We start from the raw sequence: 24,969 nt of genomic DNA on the forward strand, positions 1-24,969 counted from the left end.
CCTGCGCGGCCCTCGCGCCGCGGGGGGAGGAGCGCGAAGCCCGCGCGCCGCTCGGCCCCGGCGGAAAGTTTTCCCTGACGGAGTTTTGGCGGCGGCGGCCGGAGCGGCCATGGACGCGCTCAAGTCCGCGGGGCGGGCGCTGATCCGGAGCCCCAGCCTCGCCAAGCAGAGCTGGGGGGGCGGCGGCCGGCATCGGAGTGAGTGTGTGCGCGTCCGCCGGGCCGGGCGGGGGCCGGGGTGGCGGGGGGGGGGGGAGGGGGGCTCGGGCCGCGCGGACCGGCCTCCCGCGGGTGCCGGGGACAGAGGCGCTGCCCGCCCGGTGCCCTGCGGCCCTGCCGGGTCCTGCGGGGTGGGGGTGGGGGGTCGCCCGGGGTCAAGTTGTGCTCCCACTCCTGTGCCTGCTCTGTGCGGCTGGGGAGGAGGGGCAGAAGCCGGGGGAGAGCGCGGAGCTCGGGATCCCCAGGTGCAAGCGGCAGTCGGAGGGGCCGCAGGTGAGGCGAAGAGACCTGCGCGACCTCCGGCGCCTGACCCCCTCGCCGCCCGGGGCAGCTGAGGGGAGACCGGAACTCAGCGTCGGTGCCTGGGGCAGGAGGAGTGGGCACCGGGGCTTAGGGGAGATGCCCGCACCCTGCGCCCCAGCCGCTCGGTGCGCGGCCGGCGGGCGGCCACGTGCCCCCTCCCCGCAGTCCAGCCCTTGAGGTTGTCTTTAGACGCCCAGAAACCGACTCAGGTGTGAGCGGGGGTTCGCAGGTACCTACTTGAGGTTGGGGGCGAGGCTCAGCCTGGGGTCTCAGGACGTAGCACACACCGAGCCGTCCAGACCCTTGCGTCCCCTCCTCTTCCCACGTTCTGGCTGATTTTGAAACCTGTTTTCTCTCACACTTTCCCTCTCGGGCCTCCGAAGTCCCGCGGCGCCCAGGCGAATGGCAGGCTCGCCGCCACCCTCTCTCGGGGGCGTCTGGGAGGCTGGGAGGCCGTCCCCCCCTCCTCTCCTCGTCTCGAATTACTCTCAGGGAACCCGTCACCTGGCACCTTCCCCTGAGGCCTGAGAAACCCAGCCCGAGTCCTTCTTTTCTGTCCAGGAGAAAGAGCGTGGATTGCCTGGGGTCACACAGGCCTTCCTGGTAGATGTGGAGCCAAAGCAGGACTTCCGTACCCTCCCACCCTCCTGTCAAACACCTGGGCTTCTCCCTGCACCTAGAAACCACTGACAGTACAGTTGCACCCCACCCCGCTTCCTTTTCTTTCCAGGGCTCCGCCAGGGGAGCCCGAGTTCCCTCGAACCACGAGTGCCAGCGTGTCTGGGCCTAGAGAACCCGCCCTGCCCCTCCCTCTTGCCCCCACTCTGCTGTTCCACTTGTGGCCACCCCCTAAACGGAGACTGGCGTTCAGAACTTGGGCTGGTGACTGCTGGTAGGGGTAGGGTCAGAGACCCATTAGGGTTGGTCCGGGCCAGGCCAGGGATGCACCCTCTCCCACCGTTATTGGCCTCCCAAACAGCCCCTTTAAATATTTATGGGATTTGACTAGGACTTCTGAGAATAATGGTTTGTTTCAGCGGGGGAACCCTACAGTTTTTTTCCTGGGATGGGAGAGGGACGGGGTGCTGCGTACGGGAAGAACACTTAGAGGTGTCTTTGATTCTGGGGAAAGGGGAGAGGTAGCCACCTTGGATGGTGGAAGAGAGTTTTTCCTGCTGCTCTGATCTTGGACAAGTCATTTTCCTTTCTGACTCTGTTTCCTCGCCTGCAAAATGGGGATGAAAATTCTAACCTGACAGGGGTGTTGAGAAAGTTATTGATAATGCTTCCTCCTGGCACCTAATTGGTGGTTTCCTTCTGTCCCACACTCGCCTTTCTTGTCATGTGGGCCCGCAACAGGACTGTTGCTCTGGTGGAATAAGTTTTGGGGGCTCAGAGCCCATCTACACCTGCAGAGGAAAGGAAAGGAGAACTCCTGTCCCCTGCAGACCCCCAGAGTGCTGTTCTGAGCCTTCTGGACCCAGAATGATCTGGGTGGAATCTTCACCTGTCCCCCGTTATTAAGTGTCAGTTTCCTTATCTGTAAATTGTCCATAACGGTAGTACCCAGGTGGGGTGTGTGTGTGTGTGTGTGTGTGTGTGTCTTAAATGAAATAGTGCTTGCCTGGAATGGCAAAAGAATTCAATAAAATAACAACAACTGCTTTTGTCACTTTATGTTTTACACAGTGTTTTTGCTTCTGTTATTTCATTCGCTCATGTCAGGTGATAGAGCCGGGATTCTTATCAGACATCCCCCGTCACTCCTGTCAGAGATTAAAAAAAAAAAAACCTGAGCCTCAGGCTCCAACACAGCTTCCTAGAAGCAGCCCTCCAAATTTCCCAGCCCAGGGGTCTTATCACTGTGCCTCCTGGGGCAGGTGCCACCCCAGGTTGTGCCGACAGTCTCTGAGAACAGTGGTGGCCACAGGGTAGAGAGGGAGGCCGTGGGGTGTGTCTGGGGTGGAGGTGCTGGGGTAGCCTGGCGTGGGGGGGTGTTCCAGACAGGCCCTGGGCCCATCCCTCAAGGCCAGAGCCCTGTGGTTGACTTTTGGGGCCAAACTGAAGCCAGTGGAAGTTAAGGATAGACTTGACACCTGCTATCAGCTGTGACTTGCTCCTGCCCCTCAAGATCCTCAGCTGGGATTAGCATGATCATTGTTTTATTTGTGGAGAAACTGAAGCCCAAAGAAGGGAGGCAGTTTGCTTGAGGTCACAGCAAGCTAAAACCCCAGGCTTTTTTTTTTTTTTTTTTTTTTTTTTTGCTGTGAACCTCATGGCCCTCTGTCTGCCAACTAGTCCTGAGTTTGAAGGAGAACTCTCCTTCTCCCACACATGGCCTTTTTCCCATCTCTTCGGGAGCGTTGAATATTTGATCTCAGTCCCTGGCCAGGGATTTTCCTTTCTTCCATCTGCCTGGAAAGGTGGCTTATCCTGGCCACACAATACCCTTTTTTCCGAGAGAGATCCTCTGACCCTCAGACTTGCTTCTTCGTGGGTTGTGCCAAGCTGTCAGAGAACTCCAAACGCGGCACAGTTTCCAGTAAAGCTAGTTTATGGTAGTATGTGGGGGACAGAAGATCTGTTCGTACTTACTTGTAATATTTACAATAAAAGATATTATAAATAACCCCCCTAGTCATATTACTTATTGGTCACAGACTATGTGTCATGCACTGATAGATACTGGGGCGTCTGGTGAATAAGCCAGTCTGTCGGCCCATTGTGCTGCCGTCTGTTGGAGGAGGCAGACAGAATGACCAGGGTGCAAACGAGAGGTATGGTCACAAGTAGTGGTGGCGCTATGAAGAAAGATCGAGGAACTGCGGAAATGGGGACAGCTTCCGTAGACTGGTATGACCACTCCGCTTCTTCTGGAAAGCAGATGCCGAGAGAAGGATCTGAGTGCGAGCCATCTATCTGGGAAGAGATCTCAAGAAATACCTTTAGGAGAAGTGAGAAGAGAGTCCAAAAAGTGGATAAGTCACCAGCGTGAGTGACTGGAGTGCCATCCTGTGGAGAGCTTTGGGAGGCAGTGGAGAATGTGCTCTTCGGGAACTCCATCTGAGGGGTAGTTCCCGGCAGGGGTGGGCACAGGGTGCCGGGGCCGGAAGCCCTTCATGCCCCAGTCTGCGTGGGCATTGGCACCTCCAGGAGCCAGAGAGAGCCGTAGGCAGAGAGGTGGCACGTCGGGTGACATGTGTGGAAACGGCACCCAGGGAGGGGGTAGAGGGGGGCTCCTGACGGTGTTAGTGCAGACAGGGGTGGCCTCTCCAAGACGGTGACTTGGAGCACGCATGAGAATACAGGAGGGAGGAATCTGGGGATAGCATTCCAGCCAGAGGGAACAGCAGGGGCAGGGGACATTTAACTGGAGGCTGGGGCCCTGCTTCTCACAGGTCTGGTGGCCGAGGGAGGGATGTGTGCCTTGCAGGAGTCAGGTCACCCCTGCCCACCGAAGGGCACTCTGTCCAGGCAGCCGTGCAGGACACGATGCCCGCCCTCTGACCTCTGCGTGGCCCGGGGAGGGGCTTGGTGGGCTGCAGGAGTGGGTGGACAGCACTGTGGGAGGCCAAGACCAGCTCTGTCAATTATGAGTCATGGCCAGACTCCTCAGAGCTGCTTTATCTGTGAAGTGGGAGTCCTGCATATCCTTGCCTCTCCTCCCAAAATACTGCAGGTGGCTATGTGCACATCCAAGCTCTTTGCACTTGACCCGTGGTGATGACAGTAGCTCGCACTTCAGTGGCCCTCAGTGTGTACCAAGCATGATTCTAAGCCCACCTGGCATGTGAACTCATTTCATCCTCACAGCAACCCCACGGGGTGGACATGCTTCTTGTCCCAGTTTTTAAGTGAGGAAACTGAGGACCAGGGAGGCGGCGTGACTGAAGCCCACAGCCCATCTCCAGACCGCATGGTTTTAACCTTGACAGCGTGCTTTTCTCTTACAGACTAAGGAGGTGCCTAGGAAGTGAAAGCTTGTGCCATTATCATTTAATAATTTTCTTTGGATAATCTTAACAACTTCTGAAATTTGCCTGGCACTTTTTACATGCTGAACCCGTTTCTGAATGATGCTCTTGAGGGACTGAACCCATTTGTCAGACAAGAAGGCTATGGCCTAGAGAAGCAACCGCATTCCAGGTCATGGCAGAGCTTGAGTCCCCTTCTGAGATGTCACTCTGTGGCTTCTGAGGCCATCTCCCCACCAGGCTGGAGGAGGCTGGAGGCCAAGGCCCTTTGAGATTTCCCCATGGCCCCTGGGTTTGGCTGTAGTTCTGATGTTCCAGACACCAGCCAGGCTGGGTCTCCTGGGCAGCAAAAGGGGCACAGGGTCCCTTCGCCCAGCTCTGAATCCTGGGCAGGGGACCTTAATGAGGAAAGAGCACACGTTTGCAGCCGCAAGTAAAACTGGGCATATGGTCCATCCCCAGCCAACTCTGACAGCAGGGTCATCTGTAAAATTGCTAAGTTAAAATAGCACAGTCATTACCCACCACAGGGCCAAAAATAACCAGGACCGGAACAGGGCTGTGGACTCAGGCCTGTATTTGCCCAGGGGCCTCTGGGAGTTCTTCCTGAAGTCCCAGGCTCTTCCTAGGGAGGAGCATGTGGCCTCTAGTCTCTGGATGGTGAGCAGGCGTGAACTCTGTGTTTGTTTTATCCAGTGCTCTTACGTGTTGGTTTCTTCAGGGAGGGTGTGGGAGACCTTATATTGAAAGGATGAGTCATACCTAGAAGGACAGGAGCCTAGGGGGCGCCTGGGTGGCTCAGTGGGCTCAGGTCATGATCTCATGGTTCATGAGTTCAAGCCCCGCATCGGGCTCTGTGCTGACAGCTCAGAGCCTGGAGCCTGCTTCGGATTCTGTGTCTCCCTGTCTCACTGCCCCTTCCCCGCTTTTGCTCTGTGTGTCTCTCTCTCAAAAATAAACATTCAAAAAAAAGAAGTACATGAGCCGAAGCAGGGTTCCCTCCTTAGAGGGGAAGGAGGATCTTGCTGGGCCTGGGAGGGCAGCGTAATGGGAACGGGGACAAGGGCGAAGCAGAGCAAGCAACATTAGCCGGGAGTTCACCGTTTCCAGTTGCTGAGGGAGACAGACATGACTGGAAGTCTTTCAAGAAGGCAGATGGAAGACAGCTGCTGGCTATGGGTGATGTGGCTGTAGGAGGAGGAGAAGGAAGTCCACGCTCGAGAGAGGCACAGGCAACCCACTGACAGGAGGGATGAGACCCCATCAGGAGGTATGACCATGGGCAGGCCCTCTGCTAAGCACATTACATTTAATAATTTCATTATTATTTCACCAGAGGGTGGAAACAGCAGCCCTGTGAGCTGGGGACTGTTGTTACCCCCATTGTATGGATGAGAGAACTGAGGCTCAGGGAAGGGAATTGATTCGTTCAAGATCACTCAATGTCAGAACTGGGATTCTTGGATTAAGGCCTTTGCCCTTAAGGAAGGCCTCCTGGATGAGGGTGGATGCAAGGGGTTTCAATCAAACGAAGGGAAAGGCATTTCTGGTAGAAGGAACTTGAGCAAAGGCGTAGGAGTGGGAAAGTAAATGTTACATCAGGAGGAAGAAGTTCTACATGGTTGGAGCTTCCGTGTGTGTGTTCTGTGTTGGGTGTGCGTGTGCCTGTCTGTGCACGCAGGGATATTGTGGGAGAGGAGACTGTCATTCCCCAGTAGTCATTGTGAGAATTGCCTGTAGTAGATTAGGAGCTTGGGGTGGGGGTGGGGGCGCAGGGGGAGAAAGCTCTGACTTGCTGTGTGATCTTGCACAAGTCCCATCCCTCTCTGGGCCTCAGCTTCATCATCTGTCATGTGAGGAGTTCTGGCAAAGGGTCTCCATGGCTGATGAGTGGCAACCAGTCTACTGGGGCCCTCCTCATGCAGGGGGCCATAGAATAGGGGAAGGGTCAGGCCAGGGAAGGAAGAATGCAGACTATGACAAACATTTCAGAGGTCAGGGAGGACTGGGGAATATTTTGACAGCAAAAAGGTCATCTGTGACCTTGGCAAGCTTTGGCCCTTTGGAATGGAAGGAGCGGAAGTGGCTTTGGAGAGGGGCCAGGAAAGGCTGAGCCTGAGGAAATGGGAGAGTAGGGACATAAGAATGGGGGGAGCAAGGATGTTTGCTGTAGAGCAGGGGTGGATAGGCAGATGAACAAGGCCACCCCTGATTGATTAGTGTTGCCTGCCTGGAGCCTTGTATTGAGAAACAGTCCAAAGCCTGTAAATCAGAGGGAATAGAGCTGCAATTGATTGGCAATGTCTGCCAAGGACACTAGTGATAGGCATGGCGACATGTAGTTTGCCGTTCTTGCTTAGATGCATGTTGGGTTGAAAGTGCTGTTCTGAGTACCTACAGAGAGGAAGCCTAAGGAATTAGGAATTGTGGGAGGAAATATCTCTGGCTCTAGGAACTTCCTCCTAACCTTTTGCTAAAATGAAGGTAGTTTGCCTCATGGGAAGTTAGTATCGGCTAATGGTCAGGAGCTTGAACTTGAGAGTCAACCATTGTGACAAATTACTGGTCCTTTGAGCCTCCCTTTCCTCTGTGAAACCGGAATGAAAGAATGCCTGCTTGCAAGGCAGCTGTGAATGTTAGAAGTAATGGTAAGAGCTGCTTTGTTATTGTTGTCTGTGTTACTTGATAGTTCTGTTCTGCGCTGATGATGTGGTGGTTTTCTTGGTTTCTTTAAGAACAAGGCTCGGGTCTGAGTTGCTCCGGGGCCCCCGTCACCCAACGCAGGACTGGGACACCTCAGGGACTTTCTGATTCTTTTTTGGAAGATCAAATGAAATAGGCCTCGTGGTTGATACGGCAGAGGATAAGGTCACTTTGGGGGCTTCTCAGCAGGGACTGGGCCTCGTGTTGGGGTGGTGGCCCAAGTGCACAGGTTGGAGGGCAGTGGGCCAGGGCCCAGAGCTGAGGGTGGCCCTGCAGGCCTGAAAGAAGACTTGGAGTTGTCCAGGTCATTTCTTCGCTCAGCAAATATGGAGTGCCAGCTGCATGCCAGGCTCTGGATGACCAGTCAGCAAGTCCCTGCTCACCTGGGTCTCAAATAGGGGGACTGGGTATACCTGTACCCTCCCTCAACACACATGGATTCTTTTTCATGAGGAAGCAGTCTCGGAAAGGGACAGTGGCCTGCTCAAATCAAACCCAGAGAGATATGGGTATACAAGGCTCCTTCTGGCTGGTGGAGAAGGAGGCTGAGCCCCTGGAGGACTAGAACTCCAGGACGGTTGTTGTAAGGAGCAGCATGGGCCCAGACAGGGTAGAGGACCCAGTGCTTCCAGCTGGGCCCAGTAGCACAGGAACCCCGGAACCTGCTGTGCTTCGTAGGTGGGGCCCACTGCCCTGGCACCAGCGATGCCCAGTCCTGAGCTTTCTTCCTATGGCTCTTCCTTCAGAGCCACTGAGGGCCCCTGGAAGAGCGGGGAGGGCACAGGATTGTCCTAGCTCCTCTCCCAAAAAGTAGTCCAGAGAAGCTGGCCCTGGCCATCTCTGTGGTGGACCCTGGAAACTGATTCCTATCTGGATCCTGCCCTGTCCTAGATTGTGTGTGAGCTGAAGAGCTCACAGTTTTCTCATTTGTAAAATGGGTAAAATCATAACACCTCCTCCATTGCAGCATCAGAGATGCTGACTGACAGGATCGTGGAGTGTTCATTCGTCCCGCTGATTGGGCTTGGAAGGATTCCTAGAAACCTCCTTCCTCTTCGGTCCTCATTACTTCCCTGCTGAGTGATCTGGTGCCTCTGGGCCTGAGCTGCTAAGGAAGAACCCTGGGGATGGTTCAAACCACTCATGAAGACCACACTTGCCCTCCTGTTCCTCTGTCTGACCAGGGTCCTCTCTCACATGAGTAGGGCTATGTAGGGGCTTTTCCAGTTCTCTCTCCCAGTCTGTTCCCCTACCCAGTGAGCTGGCCTTTTCCAACCTTCCTGACTTCAGTTGTGGGTAGAGTTTTCAGACGACCCCTCCCATGTGCCCTGCTCTGGACTTGAACCCAGGTTTGCTGATTCAGCAGCCTTCATACAATGTCATTTGAGAAACCACCTCCTCCCCACCACAACCACACCTCTCTTCCTCTCTACGGCTATGCAGGGCAGGCTGGAGCCATGGAACCACCCAGGTTTGAATTATGTTCTGACTCCAGCCCTTTACTCACTGCACGTGAACTTTGATGACTTTGCCTCTCTGAACCTCAGTTTCCTAATCTGTAAGGTGAGGATAAAATCCATCTCACAGGATTGTATGAAAGATTCAGGAAGAAAATAGCATAGTTTGCTCTCAGCAAGTTTGTGTTAAAGAGTTTGAACTTGAAAATACGGGTTCTGATTTTGGCTCTTGTACTTGCTGGCTCAGTGGACTTGGTTGGGTGATTTCACCTCCCCGGGCCTCAGTGTCTTTGTAAGTGGGTATGATAAAAGCATCCTACCTCATAGGTTGTCCTAAGGATTAATGAGAATATTTTACGTAAGACTTCTTGCCATGGTGCTTGGTGGGTTATTCCTTTATTGTAGATAAAAAGTAATGATAGATGGACGACCCCAGTGTGCCTTGCTAGGTCTTCCTAGGAAATGTGGGCCGGGAGGACAGGGTCTGAGGCCTGTCCCTGTCCTGCCCAGAGCTGCCAGAGAACTGGACGGACACTCGGGAGACACTGCTCGAGGGGATGCTCTTCAGCCTCAAGTACCTGGGCATGACGCTGGTGGAGCAGCCCAAGGGCGAGGAGCTGTCGGCTGCTGCCGTCAAGAGGATTGTGGCCACGGTGAGCCCCGATCAGGGTGGGGGAGCCGTGAGCCAAGGGCCAGCTTCTTCCTGGGGTGCCACTCATCCCCTGCTCATTCCCCTGATTGGATGCATCTGAGCCGTTCTTGCCCTGAGTCCCCTTGCATCTGGCCTAGGGACTCTGGTAGACAGGAGCCACTGGGCTTGTGGGGTCAGGGTCAGTGTCCTCCTCTCCCGTTGTTGTGGCCATGGCCCCTCCTAGTCTCCCCTCCCCCCAACTCGGGTCCCCTGCCTAAGGGTTAGTGACTTAGTGCAGGGAGTAGTGGGGAGGTTGCTGTCACCCAACCACTTGCCCTGTGGCCTGAGGGACAGGGTAGCCCACCAGAGACCAGATCTCCCCATTCCCTTACTCCCCCTCCTGAGTAAACGTGGCCTAGAAATGCTCTTCCCTTGGTGGTCTCAGACCCCTCAGCTCAGACCCTCACAGGTGCAGTGGGTAGAGTGGAGAGTCCCCAGGAGTGATCCTGCTGGGTTGAGATCGCCCACTCAGCACTCAGAGCCTGAAGTCCCTCCTAGCTGTGTGTCCTTGGGCAGGTCCCTTGACCTCTCTGAGTTCATTTATTTCCTCCTCGGGAGGAGCTCTGTTGCCTATAAGATGACTCAAGTTCCAGTGTCTGGCAGACAGTGGGTACTTAATGAACAGCAGTTGTCCCTGTGTTTATTAGAAGAGAGCATTGTTGACTAATGTCTTCCCCGGTTTGTCTGCCGTCTCTGAGACCTCACATGGGCCTCAGGTCTGGGACTTAGACCAGCTAGGTGTAGCCCATGAGAGCAGCTCCCAAGTGAGGCAGGCAGGCTTCTCTGACCCATGTCTGCCCCAAGGCAAAGGCCAGCGGGAAGAAGCTGCAGAAAGTGACTCTCAAGGTGTCACCACGGGGGATTATCCTGACCGACAACATCACCAACCAGCTCATTGAGAACGTGTCCATTTACAGGTATGCTCAGCATTGGCCACCCTCGCTCTGTGCCTTGGGGCGGTGGGTGGGGTGCCCTTCCTGAATCCATGCACCAGCACTTCCTGTCTGGGTGAACTTGGAGCCTCAGTTTCCTTGTGTGTATGTGGGGGAGGAGCCAGATCCCACCTCCCAGTGCTGTTAGGAAGTGCTGAGTACACAGCCCCTGGCTCACAGTGGGTACTTGGTTAAAAGGCAGCTGCTGCTGTCATTATTGCTAGTTGCAGCAGGCAGCTGAGGCCTAGTCAGGGCTAGGACCCTCCTCCCCACTCCCCTTCCGCAAGCATGCTGCTGAGTCAGGCTTGGAGCAGAGGGCTGCGGAGTCGCTGCCTTTTCCTTCCGCTGTGAATATAGCAGCTCAGCTCTGGACATCTGGCCAGGCATTCAGGGAGGCCTCAAGGCAGAGTCCAAGGCCAGAGTATAAATGGTATGGGGGCAGGGGGGTGGCCATTCTCAAGGAGACAGAGCCTAGCCCTTGGAACCTCAAGCTCTTCCCACTCCCTCTCCTGGCTGATCAGTTGTAGGATTTCAGCGCTGGAAGGGACAGTCCATTTTATAGATGGAGAAGCTGAGGCCCAGGGAATTGCCCAGGGCCCCACGGTGAGGTAGTAGCTGAGCTGGGAGCACCGAGGCTGGAGCTCTGACCGGCAGGCACCCAGCTGCCAGGCATTCCTCCACCCTCTTGCTTTGTCTCCAAGCAGGTGGTTCCATCCGCTGAAGCATAAGCAGTGTTGGGGGCGTTGAGGGTGGGGGTGTGTTGGAGGGTGTGGCTTTAGAGTTTCTGGCTGGTGTCTTCCTCTCACCTTTCTGACTCTGCCTGCCTCCTTTAACCAGGGGAGGCCTCAGCCCCTGCCCTTAAGGAGGGAATGGAGGGGAAGAAATAGGAGATTAGAGTGTTTCTCAAGAGGGCAGAGAAGAAGGGGCCTGTCTGAGGAAACCTGGGAAGGCCTCCCAGGGGAGGTGGCAGGAAGCTTGATCCCCTGAGATAAAGAAGAGGGAGCTGCTGGTCTGGGGGTCTTAATGGTGCTGATCCCCGTGTCCATGTCTGATTAAAGCTGGGGCCACACTGGGGAAAGAGTCTGCTGAGCTCCTGTCCCACCTCTGGGCTGCCAGTTCCTCTCAGATTGAGATTCTCAGGATGAGCAGCCAGCAGGGAGGCAGCAGACGGGGGGGGGGGGGGGGGGGGGGGGGGGGGGGGGGGGGGCGGTGGGAGGGGCATGTTTTCCAAGAGAAGGGAGCTGTTCTGTGTTCCTCCTGGACCCAATGGGGCTCCTGGTCTGGCCGTCTTCACACACCCTCATGCTATTCCCAGCTCCTCCGCCTCTGCTCACAGCTCTGGGAGAATTTGCCAGCAGTCTCAGTCACCCTGGGAGAGAGGACCTAGAACTCCTCCGACCTCTGGGCAGGAGAGGAGGCCTGGTGCAGGGCATCTGGGCGGGGAAGTGTCCAGCTTCCCCTTCCGTGTCTAGTCAGCCCAAGCCCTGAAGGATTCCAGCCTCTGGAATCCTCAGGTGAACGCACATCTCAGCTCTGCCACTAGCTTGGTGGTCTGAGACCGTAAGCTTCAGTTTTCTCATCTGAAAAGTGGGAATAATGGAGCCCATCTCGGGCAGCTCTGAGAATTAAATGAAGCGATATCTAGAAGGAAGGGCTTAGCTATTACCATTTTGAGGTGTGGCTCAGTGGGGGGCAGCGGGGGGAGGTGCCCTCAGTCTTTCCTTCCGCTCCTTTGTGCCTAGCCTGGGTACCCGCCCCCCCCCCCCAATGCCATCAATGACCCAGAATGCCAGGCCCAGAGATCAAGGCCACATCTCCTGAGTTTTACCTTCAGGGAGTGGGATAGGAGGCTCTGGAGGACTCAGAGGAGATGCCCTATGGGGCATCCCAGATGTGGTCAGGCCCCATGCCAGGGTTTGGTGACACTTCCCACTTGCCTTTCAGGATCTCCTACTGCACAGCAGACAAGATGCACGACAAAGTGTTTGCGTACATCGCACAGAGCCAGCACAACGAGAATCTCGAGTGCCATGCCTTCCTCTGCACCAAGCGGAAAATGGTCAGTGCGGAGAGGCTGGGCCTAGGCAGGCTTTAGCTTTGCCTTGGCAACCCTGCCCTTGGGGGCTCTGTGTGGTAGGGGAGGCAGGACCCAAAGATGGCATCACTTAACAGGAAGTGTGAAATCCCCGGGGACCCCAAGACGATGCTGAGAGCACTGAGTAAGGCCGCAGCCCTGTCAGAGTGGGCTGCCCTAGGCGGTCAGCCTGGCCTGTGGGTGGTGACAGGCCCGTGTCCCCAGTGAGTGCCCTGGCACCTTCCTCTCTGTAACATGAGTGATTGGATTTGAGATTTGGGTGGGGGCGGTCTGTAGCATGGTCTGGGGGTGCAGGGTCTTGTAGGAATTAGTCCTTGGGGAATGGTGATCAGAGGGTCCCGGGAATGACAAAGGGACCTGGCTTGCTGTAGCCAGAGTGGGGAGGGAAATGGCTATTTTTTGCATCTACGATGTGTGTCTTTCAGTGGTAGGCTTTAAGGGATCTTTTTGTTTAACCCTCTGTGAGGTGGCGGCTGTTACTGTCTTTATTGTTTTTATCTTTAATGAGGAAGCAGACTCACAGAGGTCAGCTGTTGCTGAAGATGACACAGCCAGCTGGGCAGAGTGAGGGTTCAAACCCATGTTCTTCCCCTCCCGGCGCGACTGTGAGGAGCCACGAGCTCCCTGCCCCAGTTTCCAGGCTACTCCCTGGCCGTGTCCAGCTGAGATGGGTGGGGCCTCAGTGGTCTCTGGGCATTTGTCTTGAACTTTGGGACAAGCAGCCAGGCTGTGTCCACCTTTGGTGTTGGGGCTTTCGTTTTGGAGCCCCCTGAGGTCTGAGCATCTGCTCTGTGAGGAGGTTCCTGACATTTGCTCGTTGAGTGTTGGCCTCCGTTGACCTCTGTGTACAGAGTCCAGAGCCCCAGTCCCCATGCCCAGTGGTCCTTGGATCCTCTCCCCTACCCCTCTCATCCAGGACTCGTCAAGGACATCACAGTCTTTAAGTGCCCCTCAGGCTTCCTGCTATGCATCAGGGCCTGCTTGAGATATAGTATTAGTTTCCTATTGCTGTTGTGAGAAATCACAAACTTAGTGGTTTAAAACAGCCTGGATTTATTCTGCTACAGTTCTGGAGGTCAGAAGTCTTAAGTGGGTCGGCAGGGTTGTGTTCCTTTTGGAGGCTCTAGGGAAGAACACACTTCCTTGCCTTTTTTAGTCTCTAGAGGCCACCATTCCTTGGTTCCGGGCCCCTTCTCCAACCTGAGAGCCAGCGGTGAAGCCCCTTCCAGTCTCCCTCCTGCTTCCATTGTCACATTGCCGTTTCTAGCTCTGACCCTCCTGCCTCCCTCTTACAAGGCCCCTTGCGATTGGGCCCTCTAGGGAATCCAGGATAATCCCCCTCCATCTCAAAATCCTCCACTCAGTCACACCTGTAAAGTCCCTTTTGTGGTGCCAGGTAGCACTCAGAGGTTCCAGGGATTAGACGGGGCTGGACATCTTTTGGGGCTGTGATTCACAGGTCTCGTGTAGGGAGCACTATGGGACAAGACCAGTTAGGGGTCTGATCCTGGCTGATGTGCTGTGTGACTGCGGATAAGACCCTGCCCTTCTGTGGGCTGCCCGCCCGTCAGCAGAATGAAGAGGTCACCTCAGTGACCTCCAGGATTGTTCTGAAAGGCCCCTTTCTTTTGTGCACCTTGTTTCTTTCCTGCAGACTCAGTGTCGCCAGACACTCACCCGAGGCCTCGTGATGCCCCAGGTCCCTGAGCTACAGTGGCTTCTCCCATGACAGCCTTGTTGTCACAGTGACTCTTGGCTTTGTCTCTTATGAGGCCACACTGACTTAAAAATACAGGCTCATTACATCTCCATTGTTTGTCTCTTCCTCTCCACTGACCAGAGCAGGCGCTGGGCTGGGGCAGCTGGCCCACGGCCACTGCTGCAGAATGTGGACCCTGGTGTGGAGGGGCTCTGAGCTGCAGAGGCTTCCTCTGGGAAGGGAAGGTTGGAGGCAAAAGAAAGCGGATGCTGGCCCAGCGGCTCAAGGGAGGCCTGCCCTCGGGCCAGAGGACTTTAGACAGGCCTGAACAAAATCACCCTGCCCCAGGCCAATAGGTCAGTCAGTTATTGAGGAAAACAGCCTACCCACTGCTTGGTGCTGACAACAGCGCCCTAATCCGGCAGAGGGAACGGCTCCTGCGGGCCACCTGGGCCCAGGCTCTTCACTTTTCCCGGCACGTTGTCCTCTGTGCCAGGGGCTGACTGGCTCGATCACAGCGTACCCATCCTTCCCCCAGCTGGCCTTCCCCCTTCAGGGAGCCTCGGGGAAGCCCCTCAGCCCGCCCAGCCCAGGGCAGTGTATGGGCCACCTGATGCAGATGTGGTGTTCTTGTGCCCTTCCTAAGGCCCCAGCCAAGCGCAAGCTGGCAGGAGCCTGGCCACGTTGGAAATGCTGAGATTCTCAGGGCTTAGTGGACACATCTGAGAAGGAGGCAGAGGTGAAACGAGGGCCTCAGGTTCTGCAGCCCACCTGCTGACAAGTGTCACTTGTCACTCCACAGACGTCACTGCTGCCTGGCCCGGGGCTGAGCCCTGTGGTGGGCACTGGGGCCCCAGGGGATCGGCCATGGAGACACCAACAAGATGGTTGGGGGGGAAGAGCCAGGATTCAGTAACTGGGGGGCATGGCTCTAGGGTGGAAGTTCTTAAGTCTCACTGGAGTTCCGTAAGACTTCCCAGAGCAGGAGACATTTTGAATCGAGCTTTGAGAGCTGAGTAATGAGTGGGAGTTTGCCAGCCAAGACAAAAGGGGTCCGGGTGGTGAAAGGCTGCGTGCACCCCAGCACAGGAAGCAGCATGTGCAAAGACAGGTGCAGAATTAAATGGTAGGATTGGTGGGTGAGGACTCCCATGTCACTGGAGCTGGGGTGTGGCAAAGCAGAGGCAGCCCGCCAGGGGGAACTTGAATTTGGATGCTGACATAGCCCTCATTGCTTTTGGCCGGCGGCCCACAGTCTCCACCTCCCCACTCTTTCTCGCCTGGCTGCCTGCATGAGTGAGAAGCTGTGGCCACCCGGGGTCGGGGGAAGGGGTTCCTTTCTGGGTCACCCACCGGTTCAGCTTAGCTCGGGCAGCATGCCACCAGGCCTCCCTCTCCCGGTGACTGCTGTTAGGCACGGCCAGGATGAGTTTCTCTACAAGGAACTGTTTCCATCTGCCCAGCTGGGAGGCCTCGGCCAGCACTGCAGCCTGCCTCTGGGTTCTGAAGTGAAGGTGGGGTTAGGGCTTCAGTGGGGGACCCAGGAATACAGTGCAGGTGGACTGACAGCAAGCAAGGTGACACCCCCTGATTCTACCCCGAGCAGGCGGGGGGCAGAGCTGCTCTCCCTCACGTGGGCACTGGCATGCCTCGGGTAATCCTTTTGTGCAGGATTTATGCTTCTGGGGCAGCAGGGCCATAAGGGACACGTGGCCCGACTTGGTGGGAGTACCAAGCTAGGATCTGGGATCCTGGGGGGTCCTGAGCTAGATAGACCTGGCCCCTTGAAGGAGCTAACAGCCTGGTTACTGGGAACGAGACAGGGACATGAAACACTGGGTGTTAGAACCCAGTCCTGGTGAGAAGAATGCCACGGGCCAGAGGCGTTCTGAGGAGGGCTGGGCTCGCAGCCTGTGGAGTGAGGGAAGACAGGCCTCCCGGGGGTTGGGGGGGTGGGCAGGCCCTAGCAGTCCTTTCTTGTAATGCTGCCCCAGAGAGCCGGGCCCACCCCGCTCCCAGTCCCTGCCCAGCCTGGGCTTGCAGCCACCTGCACACATGTGCATCTCGGGTTATATTTGGTTTACTTACAGCTCGGGATTTCGGGGCAAAAGGGCGGGGATGTATGCAAATGAACAAGTTGATTTATGCAAAAACAGTATCAGGTTTGTGCCCGCAGATATCCTGGAGGCAAAAATCGCGGTGTTTCCATCTCCCTGCCACCTTAGGTGACCAGCCCTTTCTTGGGTGTATAGTGATTTGACTCTGGCTGCTAATCAGCCCATATTTTTAGTTCATGGGCAATTCTCAATGGTAACTGGGTCTATTAAACTTGATTCAGACGTGACAGCTTAAATTGTAAACAGCTGTGAAGAGTTTCATACTTAATTACCATATTTAGGTTTTTGCCATAAAGCGCCAGTACTTCCATCAAAAATGTAAATGACGGAGACATTCAAATGAGATTTTATACTTCGTGAAGTTTAATTGGCATGGATCAGTCAGCTTGTTTAAGGATTTTAAATTTAAAAAAAAAAAAAAGCGTTTTGAAGGCAGTAGCCACAGCTTCATTTCTCAATTAAACCAAGTTGTCTGGTGCATGGTGTGAGAGTGGGTCTGAGACTGGTTAGGCCTGAACTTGTGCACTTGAAAGAATCTGGTGCTTTCTTCCCTAGGCCCAGGCTGTCAGACGGAAACTAGATGCCGCTTCCGGCTACAGCTGAGCTCTGGGACTCCCGCTCCCAGAAGCCGGACTGTGATTAACCCTGAACTGGAAGCAGAGAGAGGAAGGGGCTGAGATGAATGTGGGCTGGGGCAGATCCTGGCCAAGCGAGGCCTCAGGAGGCCTGCCCCTTGGGCAGATGGAGTGCAGCCAGCCTATTGCACCTCTGGAGGGCTTTGGCCTGCTCTGGGGATCAGGGGTGTTTAGACTAGATTCTTGCCTTTGGGCAGCGGCCCAGATAGGGTGACACAGGCATGTGAACTGGTGACACTTCCATATGCATGATGCCAGAGAGAGGTAGGTGGAGGTGTGGGGCACCAGTGCTGGTGACCTGAGAGAGCTGGTGACGTCTGAGTCGGGTTTGAAGGGGTGGATGGGAGTTCCTCAGGGGTGAAAGGCCAAGATGTGGCCCCCTCTTACAGGTATATGGCGCTGAATGGTTTTGGTGCCCTGACACAGGTACACATTGACATTTTGCTCCTGTCAGGCAATGTACAAGCCTCCTCCTCCCTTTTTTGGGATCCAGTTGTAAGTCCCTCCAACCCAGCATAGGGCTAACCAGAGTGTAACCTTTGCTTCTGACTGTGGCTCATTCAGGCAGTGACTGGGCCCTTTCCAGTTCTGGCTTTTCTGTTGTCTAATTTCAAGGACTCAGTTTCTGTGTGAAGTCCACAGGTAATTAGGGAGGGCTCTTGGAGGAAGTAAGCCTCCTAGTTAATTGAATATAGGGAAGCCCAAAGGGGAAGGGGAAAAGGTGGAGGTGAGCAGTCATTGCAAAGGTTGGGAATGGAATAGAGGTGGGAGCCGAGGCTGGGCCACAGGTGCTGAACCTGGGGCCCCCAGCTGCCTGGAGTGGTTCTGGCCTCATTACACCCCAGGCTGCTTCGGTGACCTGGGCGGGGCCAGGACTCTGCTTTTGCCTGTCTGGAAGTTCAGAGCCTTGAAGGAGCGGAGCCTCAGCCTCCGGGCCTACATTTCTCACTTGCTGTTACCTGCCTGACCTGTACCCATCCCCCACCCCGCTTCCTGTTTTTCAGGCCCAGGCTGTCACCCTCACAGTAGCCCAGGCCTTCAAAGTTGCCTTTGAGTTTTGGCAGGTGTCCAAGGAAGGTGAGCCTTGTTCAGGGACACTGTGGTGGGTGGGGGTGGAGCTGAGGAAGCTGACAGAGTAGAGAGGAGTTGGCGGGAGGGGGGAGGGGGTGGCGGGGGTGGTAAAGTCCCTGGAGTCCAGGCCTGACTGTCCACTTCATCAGCTGCCTGGTTGGTGACTTTGGACAGGTCCCTTCACCTCTGTGAGTCCCTGTTCCCCCTGTGAAGAAATGGGAACAGCTGTCCCCTCCCCCCCCCCCCCCAGGGTGATTGTGAGGATTAAGTCTACAGAGTTTCTCTCCTCTCTGCTGGAGATCTAATGCCTGCCGCCTGAGAGTGGCCGCAGACCTCCCCTGCCCAGCGAGTGCTGGGAGTGGGGCTCCAACGCCCTGTGCCTTGGTCCCACAGAGAAGGAGAAGAGGGAGAAAGCCAGCCAAGAAGGAGGGGACGTCCTGGGTGGGGGCCTCCGTGACAACACCCCATCGTTGAAGAGCTGTGAGTCCTGGGCAGGGGGTGGGACCAGAATCAGCTGCATGTCTCTGGGTCTGCCCTTCATCCTGAGGGCCCCCCTCCCTCCTGGGCTGGGGCAAACCCTTGGTTTTTTATTTGTGTTTTATTGTTAAATAAATAATACATGTTCATTATAGATAAATTAGAACATGTGGTTAGAAGGGAAGATTGCTCATTTTGGTGCATGTTCTTGCAAATATGTTCCTGTGCAGCTATATAAATGTATGTATACATCTCTCTGTATACATTTAACATCTTATTATGTGATCGCTTAACAAAACTTAACACCTGTTCCGAATGTAAAAGTTTCAACCTAAAATGTTAGTTGGGTAGAGGTTCTCACCGTCCAGCTGCTTCGGGAGGTGCCCAGGTGGGGCTCTGGGTGGTCTGCTTGATGGGCCTGGGAAGGCCATGCCTGAGGAGGGAGTCAAGACCACAACAGCCCAGGAGGCTCCAGGATCGGGCTGGGAGATGGGGCTTGGAAACAGGCGGTTCCTCCCACTGACACACCTGACTGGACCCCTCCTAGTGGTTGCCACTGGGAACCTGCTGGACTTGGAAGAGACGGCCAAGGCCCCGCTGTCCACAGTCAGCGCTAATACCACTAACATGGATGAGGCACCGAGGCCTCAAGCCTTGAACAATAGCAGCGTTGTCTGGGTGAGTGGTCATGTGGCCTGGGGACCCCACAGGGATCTCACAGCGAGCCTCAGCCTGATCCTGGTTGAGGCCTAAGGCTGCTCCAGGACCTGGGCCCTGGCACGCATGACTTCAGTCCTCTGGGAGGGCCAGACCCAGCCCAGCAGCGCCCAGGCCCAGGGTGGGGGGCAAACAATGTCCCCTTTGAACTCGGGGCTGCCTCCCCAGCAGGCTTGGCTCCCAGCACAGCTGTCTCCTCACAATGGCCAGCCTCTTGGTCTGAGCGTCCATAGTCGGCCCACCACAGGACCAGCTAAAGGCTCCCTTGTTCTTGGTGTGGGCACAGTTTGCTCCTGACACCCGTCCCCGCCCCACCATCTAAAGGAGGAGTCTGAGGTCTGGCGGTCAGCAGTTGGCCTCTGACTCGCTCTGTGACTCCAGGCAAGCCCCCTGACCTCTCTGTGTCTCAGCTTTTTCATCCCTTCAATAAAGATGATGACCTCTGCCTGCAGAGTCTTCCAGAGGAACCTGGGTTTTTTTTTTTTTTTATCAAAAGTTAAAATTTTTTTTCATCTGAAAATAATTTTAGAACTACAAAAAGTTGTGAAAACAGTACAAAACATTCCTGTTCACCCTTCACCCAAATTCTCCAAATGTCAGCATCTAACATCACTGCGTTACAGTGATCAAAATCATTAACATCAATCTGATACTGTTATGTAATCTACAGGCCATAGTCACATTTCTCCACGTGTCCCCCCCCCCCCCCACCGCCTCCCCGTGTCCTTTTCCTCGTCTAGAATCCATTGCAGAATCGTTATTTTGTCATGTCTGTTTAATTTTAAAGAATCTGGAATGTTGGCAGACTTGAAAACTCATATCCTGGTCCCTGTTGGGGGCCACCTGTAGGCACCGCAAACCTGTTCTCTGCGGCCTGGGATCCACCCTTGGCACCCACCCATCCACTCAGGGAGGCTGCAGGGAGCCCTTGCCAGTGTTTTCCCACCTAGGCTCTGGGATTCCTGCCATCATTTAATCCCTCATGAGCTTGGAATTCTGGCATGGCTCTTGGAAGTGGATGAAAGCAAGAACACCGTCTTCCCTACCCTCTTGCTCTTGGAACTTGAAAGCCATAGACCTCATCCACTCCGACCCACTCATTTTATGGAAGGAAAAGCTGAGTCCCAAAGAGGAGCTGCAACTTGCCCAAGGTGTCCCTCGACTAGTGGCAGAGCTGGGAATTGTACCCACCCAATTGTGCTCTTTTTCCTGTTCCGCATCCCAGGTTTGAGTCCCTGGGTTGAGATGCAGTCGCCAGGTGGGGGGTCGGCCTGTGCCTCTTTCCCCAGGCACCCGCCAGACCCCTGTGCTTGTGTCCAGAGTCCCTGTGGCTTATCCAGGGCTGGGACACCCTGGCTGTGAGCATGTGCTCCCCCACTGAGGGTTCATATCTCCTGCTTTGTTTTCCCCAAGGAGCTGGATGACGGCCTGGATGAAGCATTTTCAAGGTAACATTAGCTGGGCTCCTCGTGCTGGGGAAGGAGGTGTGGGCTGCTCTCCGGGGTCCTTTGCCTGTCTGAGAACATGAACTCTGATCTTCTCCAGAGCAAAAATCTCAAGTCGGATACTTCCAGGGATGGGGAACTCACTATCCGGGGTTGCCCGTGTCTGCTAAAAAGCCCCTGCTATTGAATCAAAAGCTATTCCTTGTGGCTTCTCTACCACAGCCTGAGCTGAACTGAACACTCCGCAGCTCAGGCTGATTTCCTCGCCCTGCACCTGGTGTAGCCTTCAGAACCTGGCTTTTTGCAGGCTTTGTTCCCGCCAGAGGTTCTACAGTTGTGGAAAGGGGCAGGGAGGGGGCAATGCTTAATTAAGCCCGTAGAGCGATACACAGAGGAGGGATGTCAGGCACAGCAAGGAGGTATTTTGGTCTTGCCTGAGGGTGGTGGCATTTCCCCATCTTCCCAGGGGCCCTCCCTGTAGCCATGACTACCTTCAGCTTGGGAACATGGCACTGAGAAGGCTGGGCTGAAGAGAGGCCTGGGCAGCTCAGGGTTCTGAGCACTGGGCCTGGGCAGTCAGGACCCCCTGTCTCCCTGGGGACCCTGGGCAGCCCCCTGCAGCCCTCTGCTTCCTCCCCAGCCCCTTCCTGCTGGAGCCTGGTAGATACCCCTCGGCGCAGCCCAGGGAAGAGGGGGGGTGTCAGCACGGTTGGCCCTTTCGCGGAGGCAGACGTTCTTTTCACTGTCCTCCCTGCTTCACTAACTTCACTAACTGACTGCAACCCCCTCATTTTAAGAAAATCTTCCGTTCGCTTTTTCCAGATTACTTAAGTATCATGTGCCCTTTATTAACAACTTCGAAAATCAGCAGAGCATTAAACAGGAAAGAACACCATCCTATAATCCCACAGCCCAGACTTTTGGGCTTAATTCACGCTAATCCTATACATATACACTTTTTTTTTCTTTTTCTTTTTTCTTTTTTCTTTTTTTTTTTTTTTTTGGCATTGATCAGCTCATGGTATTTGCATTTGGGGATCCCGATTTTCACCTAACATTGACATACCAGGAGTGTTTCCCCAGGCTGTTAACAACTCCTTGTAAACACCTCATTTGTTCACTGCTCCCTCACGTGCTTCTAAGGACCTGAGTCGTAATTTACTTAACTCCCCCCTGTTCTTTGGATGTTTGGGTTCTCTTCCTTTTTAAGTCTGTGTTTTGAACAGCACTGTATTGAACACAGTTCTAGCCAGTAGTCTCCTAGTTGAACTGCCTCCGTCCCGCACATGCCCCTCACTGACCTCGCCAGCACGGCCCTTCCCTGCCCTTTCCTGGTGGAGCCGGGGGTGTGGAGCCCCTCTCTCCGTGGCGGGAATGCCACTGCCCCCCAGTGTTCTGAGCCGTTAGCCCTCAAGGGTAGACTCTGGTCAGAGGCTCCACCTCTCCTGACATCCTGGGGTTTCCCTTCTGGCCCCGGTGTCCTGGCCTTCTCCCATCCCTGCCCTCTCACTCTGACCCTGGACTGGCTGCTCAGGTCCCCGCCAGCCCCTTCGGGGACCCTCGGCTCACACAGCTCTGCCTTCCAGGCTTGCCCAGTCTCGGACGAACCCTCAGGTCCTGGACACTGGATTGACAGCACAGGACATCCATTACGCCCAGTGCCTCTCACCTGTCGACTGGGACAAGCCTGACAGCAGCGGCGCCGAGCAGGATGACCTCTTCAGCTTCTGAGGTCCCCGGGGCTGGCGGGACACGTGACAGACCAAAGCCTCTTGTGGCGGGGGGCGGGGGGGGGGCCAGCTCCAGGGCCCCCAACCACCCTCTTCCGGTTGGCAGCACCGTTGGCCTGCAAATCAAAGCCGCGTCCGGTCAAGCAGGGGGAAAGGAGAAGTTGGTGTGTTTTTTTTGCCACACTCTTATCCTAAGAACTGAAGGATGCCTTGAATATTTATTCAGCGACTCCTGGTTCACCTCGGAAGCCAGTTTTGCATCAGGCACAAGTGCAGTGTTTTAACCAGCTTTTTGCCCTGTCCTGAGAAAGCTCTGCTCTGCTGTGGGTATCAGGACGGTGACCAAAGCATTTCTTGTCCCTTCTCTTTTTCTAAGGACCCAAATTTCCCTGGAGGCGTCCCCACACCTTACAGAAAGCTGTCATTTTTGAGCACAGGAGGGCCCTGTGGCTTCAGGGGAGCCCCGAGTCTTGTGCCGGGGCCCCAGCAGGTGTGGGCCTGAGCCCCTGGCCCTCCCCGGGCTCTGAGAGACAGAGGGGCAGCCCCTGACCAAAGACAACGCGTAGCTGGCACTTTAAAGCACACACGGCAGGTGTGGCCCCCGGGGGCTCCTCGATGGTGCTGTTGGCATAGAGCTTTCTGTCTGGCTGCCCGTAGGTTCCCAGGGTCTGACTGCAACAGTGGAAATCATCTCTGTGTGACTGCCCTGTCGGCGTCCCCCGCCCCGCCCCTCCCCCCGTCGATGAGCGTGTGCCCACTCTCCTGTTTCGTCTGCGCGGGTGTCTCTGAGCCCCGAGTCCCCATGCTCCCTGGGACAATGCGTGGAGCCCAACACCTAGACTTGGTCAGGACTATCTGGTCGCCGTTTTACAGGCAAGGAAATGGGCCCCGAACGTGGAAGGGGTGGGGCGCACACTAGAACCAGATCCCATGCCAAAGTTGCCTTCTCACCCTCCCTTCTCCCAGCTTGCACCTCCTTTCTGGTTTTGTTGTCCTCCCAGGAACCAAAAACCCCAGCTATTTTCTGACCAAAATGTGTTTCATAACAAACCATCTGGTGCCTTTCCACACAGAACTGGCTTGAGCCTCCGTGCCCTGCTAGCTGTCTGGCTGCCGACTTCCGTGCAAATGGAAGTACTGATGCTAATTTGGAGGGTGAAACAAAACCAAACTCTGGAAGCGTCACCCTCTTCCTGACTCTCACCCCTGGGTCGGGACATGTCAGCAGCAGTCTGTCCTCAGTCTCCCTTCCTCCCCCCTCCCCCCCACCACGTCACCCCTCGGGGCGCCCATCAGAGCTGCCAGAGTCTTCTCCACCCAGAGGTGCCTCCCAGGCCTGGCTTTGCTAAGCTCAAGTCACTGATCACAGTTCGAGCAGGTTTCACCAGCCCAGGAGACACACACACACCATTTCTCAGAATCTGCTTGTCCAAGCACTTGAATCAGCACAAAGACAGAAGGGCCTGGGCAAGGAGTGGGGTGGCACTTGTAGAGTCTATCAGAATATGGGGTCGTTTCTTTCCCTGCCCAGCTCTTGCACCTCGCTGCCCACCCCAGACCTCCTTGGTATTGGCCCCTGGATTTGTTACGCGGCAGCACGTGTTGGGCCTGAAAGCTGTCCCTGGCAGGAGGATCTGGGAGCCCCAAGAAAGGCCATGCTTGAGAGTGTGTGTGTGTGTGTGTGTGTGTGTGTGTGTGTGTGTGTGAGAGAGAGAGAGAGAGACTTGACCTTCACAGTGGTCTTTGGCTGATAAGCCTTTGGGTATGCTCCAGTGTGTCTGCAGATAAGTCTTATGCTTTACTTTGTGTTGCTGTTAAAGTTGTTCTAATGAGGAAAAGAATAAGTAATAAAGGTTCTCTTTTTGAAATACAAAGAGCACTTGCAGGGAGCGGCCTGGGCCCATGTGGGAGCGTGGTTGGTTTGGCAGTTCCTGGTTTTAGTGGTTATAACAGCAGTGACCACAGGCCGAGATGTGGTGGTGGGGAGTGCTCTGTGGTCCCCTGGTGGAAGCCCAGCTGGGAGCCCCTTTTCACCCAGCAGATGTGGGGTGTGGTGAGGTCGTTCCTGGATAGCTCAGAGAGGCCACACCAGTGATCCAGGGCCACAGAGACCTAGGTCAGGGCGTCCTGGTCAGGGGTCTGTGAACCCATCTAATGTGCGTATGATCACGTGTATGTCCACATGTGCGCTTTTCTTGGGGAGGATGACCATCGCTTCCATCTCATTCTCACTTGGGTCCGTGACATTCATTCGTTCGATGGACTCTATTGCTAAACACAGACTGGGCTTGGGGCTCCGTGCTGGGGCTGGCAGTCCAGACGGGGTCCAGACGGACTCCAGAGGTGTGGCTTTGGTGTGACTAGGGACCAGGGTGGAGGACGATGGAAAGTGTCTAGCTCAGGCGGTGACACTGGATCAGTCACTTCTTTCCTGAGCCTCAGTTTCCCTGTTTGGGAAGAGGGTTCAACAAGCTCCATGCCCCCCACCCTCCCTGGGTTTTGTGAGACTCGGGGGGAACCATTATGTCATTGTGGCTACTGAGACGGCTCAAAGCTCATTCAGAGCAAAAGGCATTTGGACCAAATACATTTAAGCAGGCTCCACACCCAGTGTGGAGCTTGACCTGGGGCTTCAGCCCATGACCCAGAGATCAAGACTCGATGCAGGGCTTGAACTTGCAACCCTGAGGTCAAAGCCTGAGCTG

At 55.3% G+C, this 24,969-nt stretch overlaps 1 protein-coding gene across 4 annotated transcripts; it reads left to right on the top strand.

Moving 5' to 3' along the window:
* On the top strand, window positions 1–24,138 carry LDLRAP1 (low density lipoprotein receptor adaptor protein 1). 4 transcript variants are annotated; one of them, XM_043574094.1, is made up of 10 exons: window positions 31–197; window positions 9,166–9,308; window positions 10,151–10,263; window positions 12,223–12,337; window positions 17,829–17,901; window positions 18,289–18,375; window positions 18,920–19,050; window positions 20,503–20,537; window positions 22,121–22,266; window positions 22,922–24,138. In XM_043574094.1, exons 1-9 carry the CDS (start codon window positions 110–112, stop codon window positions 22,263–22,265), a joined length of 930 nt encoding a protein of 309 aa, XP_043430029.1. In that variant the 5' UTR covers window positions 31–109; the 3' UTR covers window position 22,266; window positions 22,922–24,138. The 4 variants fall into 4 exon arrangements, with proteins under 4 accessions (XP_043430028.1, XP_043430030.1, XP_043430029.1 ...); XM_043574093.1 differs by having other exon boundaries at window positions 1–197; window positions 22,121–24,138; XM_043574095.1 differs by having other exon boundaries at window positions 11–197; window positions 20,506–20,537; window positions 22,121–24,138.
* The last annotated feature ends 831 nt before the right edge of the window (window positions 24,139–24,969 follow it).

The sequence above is a fragment of the Prionailurus bengalensis genome, chromosome C1 (assembly GCF_016509475.1).
Source record: "Prionailurus bengalensis isolate Pbe53 chromosome C1, Fcat_Pben_1.1_paternal_pri, whole genome shotgun sequence".
NCBI classification, from domain to species: domain Eukaryota; kingdom Metazoa; phylum Chordata; class Mammalia; order Carnivora; family Felidae; genus Prionailurus; species Prionailurus bengalensis.

Excerpts from the sequence above, each read along its gene's own strand:
- LDLRAP1 (XM_043574093.1), top strand. The coding sequence starts at position 110 with ATGGACGCGCTCAAGTCCGCGGGGCGGGCGCTGATCCGGAGCCCCAGC. Across the intron at positions 10,264-12,222 it reads GAGAACGTGTCCATTTACAG|GATCTCCTACTGCACAGCAG; the intron begins GTATGCTCAGCA and ends CTTGCCTTTCAG. Across the intron at positions 19,051-20,502 it reads ACAATAGCAGCGTTGTCTGG|GAGCTGGATGACGGCCTGGA; the intron begins GTGAGTGGTCAT and ends GTTTTCCCCAAG.